Here is an 8,807-nt window from a genome sequence, read left to right on the forward strand (position 1 = left end):
CCTATTTAAGTGATGCCTTGATTGTAAACAGGTGTGGCAATAATCAGGCCTGGGTGTGGCTATAGAAATTGAACTCAGGTGTGGACAACCACAGTTATAGTATGTTTTAACAAGGGGGGCAATCACTTTTTCACACAGGGCCATGATGGTTTGGATTTTTTTTCACCTTTAATAATAAACACCTTCATTTACAAATTGCATTTTGTGTTTACTTGTGTTGTCCTTGACTATTGTTTAAATTGGTTTGATGTTCCGAAACACTTAAGTGTGACAAACATGCAAAGGAACAGGAAATGAGGAAGGGGGCAAACACTTTTTCACACCACTGTATATATATATATATATATATATATATATATATATATATATATATATATATATATATATATATATATATATATATATATATATATATATATTTAAGCCTGTTTTAGAAAGACCTAGGAATCAGGCACTTTAGGGCTGATTTGGAAATGCCTATAGTAGGTCAGATTATTGTCCATTTATTCTAAAAGCAACTTGATGAACATAATTATTAATAACTAAGTTATGTTTTGACTTTGTTGAAAATATATTTTCGGTAATTTTTCTCTGGTTTAATGATAATAATGTAACATTTGGGAAAAAATATACAGCCTAACAATCCAGCACTGGAGGTCAGTATGGCGAATATCTCCACAGCCACCATGTATTTCCCTCTGGTGCTCAGATAGGCCGGGATCATGGCAATCCAGACACTGCAGAACACCAGCATGCTGAAGGTGATGTACTTGGCCTCATTAAAACTGTCCGGTAATGTCCTGGCTAAAAAAGCTATAATGAAACTCACAGCTGCCAGAAGCCCCGTGTAACCCAACATAGAGTAGAAGCCGATAACGGAACCTTCATTACACTGAATGATGATCTTCCCAGGATAGGAGTGCATGTCATATTCTTGGTAGGGAGGAGACACTGACAGCCAAATAACACAGATCAGAACTTGGACAGAGGAGCAGATTATAACAACAGAATTAGAAGTCTTCTCTCCCACCCATTTCCTCCAGTAGCTGCCGGGTTTGGAGGCTTTGAAGGCAATGCAGACTGTGATAGTCTTGGCCAGAATTGAAGACACAGCGATGGAGAATAAGATCCCAAATGACATTTGTCTCAGCATGCAGGTTATATCCACAGGACGTCCGAGGAACAAGAAGACACAGAGGAAGCTCAGCAAGATGGAGGTCAGGAGGATGAAGCTCACACTCCGGTTATTGGCTTTCACAATTGGAGTGTCTCGGAGTAGAATAAATAAAGTCAGTATATAGACAGTTACAGCGGAACATAATATAGATATAACATAATAAGCTAGTGCTATGATATTTGTCTCGTAGGAGAGATAGTCATATGCTTTGAGAATACAGCTTCTCTCTTCTGGCCACTGGTCATCAGGACATCTGTGGCACATCTCACTGTCTATGGAAGAAGAATGTTAGAAATCGCACAATTATTAACTGATTAAAAGGTAATAACATGATATACACAGATCAGTCATATCATTTAGATCAGTGTTTCTCAACTGTAGTCCTCAAGGCACCCCAGCAGGCCATGTTTTCAGGATTTCCCTCAGATGAAACGGCTGTAGTAATTACTAAGGCAGGGAAACTGGTCAAATCACCTGTGCAAGATAATGGAAAGCCTGAAAACATGACCTTGTCGGGGCGCCTTGAGGACTGGAGTTGAGAAACACTGGTTTAGATCACTGATAGGAAGGGTTGCACCAATACCACTTTTTTAAGAACGAGTACAAGTACCAATACTTTTTTCAAGTTCTCATCAATACCGATAACTGATGCTTTGTTTAATGTCATGTGACAGTGGCACTAATATGCAGCACTAATGGGCACTGATGGGTGGCACTGATATGCACTGACGAGGCGAGGACTGTGTCAGTAGTTTTTTTTTTACAATGTATTTTTTACAATGTATATATCTATATATATATATATATATATATCTATATATATATATATATATATATATATATATACTGTATATATATTACAATGCTTTCTTTTTTGGGGGGGGGGGGGTGTTTGTTTGTTTTTTGACAATTTAGCTTTTAAATATTTATTACAATTCTTTCTTTTTTATTATTATTATTTTTTTTATCAGCCTGTTGGGGGATGGCTTTTGTGAGATGTCAGTGGTCTAAACAAACCCCTGACATGTCCCCTTTGAGACACATAAAGGGACTGAGGACACAGATCCCCAGTTCCTTTCTCTGCAGCCTCAGCTGCACTGAAGCTGAATGGAGAGGAGACAGAGGCTCCTCCCCATTCATAAACTGAAGCATCCTGAACACAGATTACGATGCTCAGTTATGAATGGTCAGTCAGTGATTGGTGACCCTCTTCATTCAGAAAAGGAAGGTACTGGTAAATGACAGATTTACTTGCTCCTTCATTAGCTCTCCATCCTGACAGATCTGGGACGGGGGGACCAGAGGAAGACCCCGAGGGGGATCGGAGGAGGACACGGGGGGTACAGGTGGAGGGCATGAAGGACCCAGGGAACCAGAGGAGGACACAGGGGACAGTGATCAGTGCAGTGGTGGGGGCAGTTACAAGAATCATTCTCCCTGTATAGATTTTAATAAAGCAGCTGAAAGTTGCGGGAGGAAAAGGAGGAGAAGCATCTATCAGGTACTTTATTAAAATCCATGCAGGGGGATCGGTGCTTGTACCTTCCCCACTGCCGTACCGCTCATCTGTGAGGGCGCCCAGGTATCAGAATAAGTATCACAGCATTTGCATGAGTACAATAACTCTAGCAAATGCTCGGTATCGGGACTGGTACTGATACCAGTATCAATATTGGTACAACCCTACTGAGAGGTATCAGGAATAACATTGATTATCTGGTTACAATGGCATCTGAAAGTCAGTGGGATATATTGGACATCAAGTAAACATGTTGTTCATGAAGTTGATGTGCTAAAAGCAGAAAAAAATGAGCATTGTAGTTTGTTGTGTATGGGGCTGGGTAGCCACAGACCAATCAAGGTGTCCATGCTGACCCGTGCCCACGGCCAAAGGTGCCTACAATGGGCTTGTGAGCATCTGAACTAGAGTACAGAGCAATGGAAGAAGGTGGTCTGGTCTGATGAATCACCTTTTGTTCTAGATCATGTGGATGGGCGGGTGTGTGTACATCACTTACCTGGGCATGCAGTATGGAAAAAATGCAAGCGGCAAAGGCAGTGTGAAGTTTTTGACAATGTTCTACTGAGAAACCTTGGGTCCTGACATTCATGTCAATGTTATTTAAATTGTGCCAACTACTGTACCTAAACTTTGTTGGTGACCAAGAACACCCCTTCCTGGAAATGGTATTTTCTGAAGCCAGTGGTCTCTTTCAGCAAGATAATGTGTACTGCCACACTGCAAAAATGGTTTAAGCATGGTTTGAGGAACAACAACGGTGGATCAGGGGTGGAATGCCAGACTCCTGCAGACAAGCCCTATAGCTTTCAGCTCATACCTGCACACACACTGGCTGTTTACAAGCTGTAGAGCTTGTAAATAAACTACGAGGCTCATCAGTGACATTGCGGTCCATTCAGAACTACAAGCCGTCAGCTGCAGAGGTTGATGGTACTTGTAGTTCAAGTCATTCACAGGAAACTGTGAATGAATGATGTGGCTGTGTGGGTTATTACCTGTTTTATTGGAGATTTCCCCATCAGAACATGCCACACAATGATAGCAACAAGCATGGATTCCTCCAGTTGGGCCTTTCCTGTATCCTGGAAGACATGGATCATTGCACCGAGCCTGGGGAAACTGAAAGGAAAATATTTTTAGGCAGGAACCGGCAAGTCCTTCAGGAAATGTGAAGAAATAACTGTATTTTCTATGCACAAGATAACACAGTATAATGCCATGAAAAAGTATTCACAACCCTTGAAATTTTCCACATTCTGTCATGTTACAACCAGAGACCTAAATGTATTTTATTGGGATTTTATGTGATAGACCAGTGATGGCAAACCTCATGCACTCTGCAGTATAGTTGAGCATTATGGGAAATGTAGTTCCAAAACATCTTTGGTGCCAAGGTTTGCCATCACTGTGATAGACCAACACAAAGTGGCACATAATTGTGAAGTGGAAAGAAAATGATAAGCGTTTTTCATATTTTTTACAAATAAATATGTGAAAAAGGTGGCGTGCATTTGTATTCAGCCCCCTTTACTCTAAGCCCTTGTACACACAGTCTGAGATTCTGACGGAATGTGTCCTATCAGACCGTATTGTCGGGTAATCCGACTGTGTGTGGTCTCCATCGGACTGTTTCTGTTGGATTATCCGACGGACCAAGTTTTCCAACTTGTCCGTAAAATTTTCCGACAACATGCTCCGATCGGACATACTCCGATCATGTGTAGCCTACTCCGACGGACAAAGTGCCACGAATGCTCAGATCAAATTCCTAGACCAAAACTATTGGCTACTAGCCTGAATGTAGTCCCATCGTAATGAAATAACGTCATCACATTATGTACAATCGGATTTTCTGACAACTTTGTCCGACCGTGTGTATGCAACAGTTTCGGACAAAATCTATCTGACAAAATCCGTCGGACAAAATCCAACGGATTTGGTTGTCAGAATGTCTGACCGTGTGTACAAGGGCTAATACCCCTAACTAAAATCTAGTGGAACCAATTGCCTTCAGAGGTCATCCAAATAGTAAATTGAGTCCACCTGTGTGTAATTTCATCTCAAAATAAATACAGCTGTTCTGTGGAGACCTCAGAGGTTTGTTATAGAACAAAGAACATCATGAAAGCCAAGGAACACACCAGACAGATCAGGGATAAAGTTGTGGAGCCAAATGCAGGGCAATCTTAGAAGAAAACCTGTAATGCCGCGTACACACGACCGGACTTTCCGGCAGACTAGGCCCGACGGTCTTCCCGACAGACTTTTGGCGGAGTTCTGACGGACTTCCAAACGAACGGACTTGCCCACACATGAACGGACTAAGTCCGTTCGAAAGTCTGTTTGTTTTGAATGTGATGACTTAAGACGGGACTAAAAAAGGAAGTTCAATAGCCAGTAACCAATAGCTTCCTTTACGTTGTATTTGGTCCGTCAGACCAGCATACTAGCGAACGGTTTTCCCGACAGGAATTAATTCCGTCGGGCAGATTTGAAACATGTTCTATTTCTAGTTCCGTCTGATTTTTCAAATGAAAAACGATCGGATTAGCCCATACACGATTGGAATGTCCGACGGACTGATTTCGTCAGACCTAGTCAGCCGGAAAGTCTGATCGTTTGTACCCGGCATTAGATTCTGCAAAATACTTGAGACTGGTGTGGAGGTTCACCTTCCATGACCCTAAACATACAGCCAGAGCTACAATGGAACAGTTTAGAGCAAAGCATATTCATGTGTTAGAATTCAGGGAGTGTTTCTAAAATAAAGCAGTTCTTATTCTAGTTCACTCTAATGCCCTATATACACGGTTGGAATTTTCGACAACAACAAATGTTCGATGTGAGCTTGTTTTCGGAAATTACGACCATGTGTATGCTCCATCAGACATCTGTTGTAGGAATTCGCAACAAACAAAATTTGAGAGCTGGTTCTCAAATTTTCCGACAACAAAATCCGATCGTGTGCACAAAATTCAGACGCACAAAATTCCACGCATGCTCATAATCAAGCAGAAGAGCCACACTGGCTATTGAACTTCCTTTTTCTAGTCCCATCATTCGTGTTGTACATCAGAGTGTTCTTGCCGATCGGAATTTGCAAAAACATTTGTGCGACCGTGTGTATGCAAGACAAGTTTGAGACAATACCCGTTGGAAATAAATCCAGGATTTTGTTGTCGGAATGTCCGATTGTGTGTGTTCATTAGACTGGTGTTGTCTGGTTCTTAGGGTTTCTATAGCCAGATCCATTGTTCTCGTGTTCCAGGACTTGAGAAGCAGCATCTTGACTTTGGTTGCCACCTCATCCCTTTAAAGTGGAAGTAAACCCTCCTATCATTTTCAGTCAAGGAAGCTGCCATCTTGGCCTTTAATGATTCTTCAAATGCCATAATGCTGCACATGTGATCAGTTATGACACCAGCCATTGGATGGTTTGAAAGTTTGGTTGAGAGCACAACCAATGTGAAAGAGCATTTCCGGCATGCCGGGAATGTAAGTGTTTTTTTAAACTGGGTTTACTCCCGCTTTAAACCTGAACATATATTAATTACACAGAGTCTTTGGCTTATTAAGGTAGTAATTAAACTCACTTGGTGCCTTATCTGCATTTACTTAGCCTCATAACCTGTGTAATTCAAAGGTGTTTGGGTTTAAAGGGATGAGGTGGCAACTCAATTCTTGATGGAAATACCTGACAGGGTGTCCGGAATCTGTCACAATGACAACCTAGGCTCTCAGGAAGTGGGTTGAATGATACTGGGCACCATTCAACATGGAAGAGCATGAGCACTGGAAAACTGAGGAGGACAAAGAGGGCAGCATGGCAGCATGAGTGCAGGAATAGTGTATTGAGCAACTTTTTTTACATCGGAGAGTTTAGATCAGGATTTAGAAATTGCGGCAGAGCGTTGCCCTGCCAGGGTCTAGAAGGAGGTATTCAGAGCAGCCAGCTTACTAATTGGTCAGGTGTGTGCTGGGCTTTTAGTAAAAACCTGGCCGTGGTTCTGGGCTCCACCCTGGCAGACAGGAGGTCTGGCCCAGGAGTCTGAAGGGCTCCACATCAGAGCCAGCACGGAAAGAGGCTGCTAGCTGTGTACACCATGTTGGTCGGTGAACAGTCTGTAGGACACAAACAAGGGCCACTGTGGGGGCACTGTGATGTAGTGGGTAGCACTCTGACTTATCAGTAAAAAGGGTCACTGGTTCAAATCCCAACCACGACACTACCTGCCTGGAGTTTTCATGTTGTGCCTGCATAGGGGTACTCCGGTTTCCTCCCACACTCCAAAGACATGCTGGTAGGCCAATTGGCCTCTGTCCAAAATTGGCCCTAGTATATGAATGAGGACCTTGGATTGTGGGCTCCTTGAGGCTAGGGACCAATGTGAGTGTGCAATGTACAGGGATAGGGACAATTGTAGACACTCACTCAGGTTGAACTGGATGGACTGGTGTCTTTATTCAACCTTACTAACTATGTAACTATGAAAGGGCCTGGAGTGTAAGGCCAGATCGGCGGTGATGCAAGTACAAGCCAGCAAAGGGCTGAATGTTTATGTTGAAGGAGAAGAAATGCTGAAAACCCCCCGTGAGGGAAACCTGTTTATGTTTGCTGAACTTTCTTTTAATAAAATGGGCAAACAGAAGAAACAGCGAGTGGCGGTGTCCTTAAAGTTCTACGCTTGGAGTAAACCCCTTACAATATATATATATATATATATATATATATATATATATATATATATATATATATATATGGGAAAAGGAGTGGTGCTGCTCCGTATTTCCTAATGTGACTAAAATAAGTGAAAATAAGACAATTCTATTATACACATAAGTATTAAAGCATACTACCCTGTTTCCCCGAAAATAAGACCTAGCGTGATTGTCGGTGATGGCTGCAATATAAGCCCTACCCCCCAAATAAGCCCTAGTTAATCCTTGTAGGTCTTATTTTCAGGGTAGGGCGTATTTTCGGAGAAACAGGGTAATATGTGATAGAATAACCGTGTCTCACTCAATGTACAAAGTGGCTATCTAAGTGATGTATGAACCACACAGCAAAGTGCTAATGTTATACGAAAATACGATATAATATGTGCGCTAAACAAACAATTGCTCTGTGCAAAAATGGCAATTAGAAAGCGCACCGCGCTATGTGCAAAAATGACAATAATGATTGTTGAAAATAAAATCCACTGTGCTCAAAAATACAAATATATAAATGTCCAATCTAAAAAAGCAAAGTGAACAAGAAGAAAAAAGCACCAAAGGCAAGATTCTCAGCTCTCCAGCAGAAATTGTGAATAGACACGTGCAGAACAAAAACATTTGTTTAGTTTCCATTCATTATTTACATACATTTATTTAGTTAAATCTGTTTTATTCGTTTATTTTGTTTTCGGAATTTTTTTTTTTCCATTTTCGAATCAATTTACATTTTTTGAATTCGGATCCATTTGAAAAAGTTTTTAATTCAATTTCAAATAGTTTTCGAATTTGAAACGTTTTCCAATTTCCAATGAAAATAAAAAAAGACTAGAAAATAAAGGAATAGAATAGAAAAAAAATATATAGTAGAATAGAAAAGACTATAACAGAAAATAATATATATATATATATATATATATATATATATATATATATATATATATATATTATACAGTGAAACAGAACAAAATAGGATAGAAAATAAACAGAATAGAATAGAATAAAATATATATATATATAATATAATAGAAAGATTATAACCATCTTCTGAAATTCGAATAACATAGAAAAGAATATAATAAAAAAAAAAAAAAAGGAATGGAATGGAATAGAATAGAAATAATATAACTATTTTCCAAAATTCAAATAGAATCAATTCAAATTTGAAAATAAAAGAATAGAGTAGCATAGCATAGAAAATAATAAAATAATTTAGAAAAAAAAAACAACATAATATAATGAATATAATCATCTTCCTATTCTAATCTATTCATTTCTATTGTTTTTTTTTTAAATTAAATTATTTTTTTATTTGTGTATTCTATTCTATTCTATTCTTTTTTATTCTATCCTATTCTTTAATATTCAAATTCAAATTTATTCTATTTGAAATTC

The 8,807-nt window shown here is 39.7% G+C and overlaps 1 protein-coding gene across 1 annotated transcript; it reads right to left on the reverse strand.

Annotated features, from left to right (window-relative positions):
- Positions 1 to 430: 430 nt before the first annotated feature.
- LOC143976261 (vomeronasal type-2 receptor 26-like) lies at positions 431 to 3,809 on the reverse strand. The gene is made up of 2 exons (XM_077478670.1): positions 3,695 to 3,809; positions 431 to 1,449 (listed from the first exon to the last, which is right to left on the reverse strand). Exon 2 carries the CDS (start codon positions 1,439 to 1,441, stop codon positions 548 to 550), a length of 894 nt encoding a protein of 297 aa, XP_077334796.1. The 5' UTR covers positions 1,442 to 1,449; positions 3,695 to 3,809; the 3' UTR covers positions 431 to 547.
- Between the last annotated feature and the right edge of the window lie 4,998 nt (positions 3,810 to 8,807).

This window comes from Lithobates pipiens, unplaced genomic scaffold, assembly GCF_037356315.1.
Source record: "Lithobates pipiens isolate NorthernLeopardFrog02 unplaced genomic scaffold, aLitPip1_a1.2 Scaffold_13, whole genome shotgun sequence".
NCBI lineage: Eukaryota > Metazoa > Chordata > Amphibia > Anura > Ranidae > Lithobates > Lithobates pipiens.

What these genes read in the sequence shown, in the direction of transcription:
- LOC143976261 (XM_077478670.1), bottom strand. Translation starts at nt 1,441, where the DNA reads ATGTGCCACAGATGTCCTGATGACCAGTGGCCAGAAGAGAGAAGCTGT.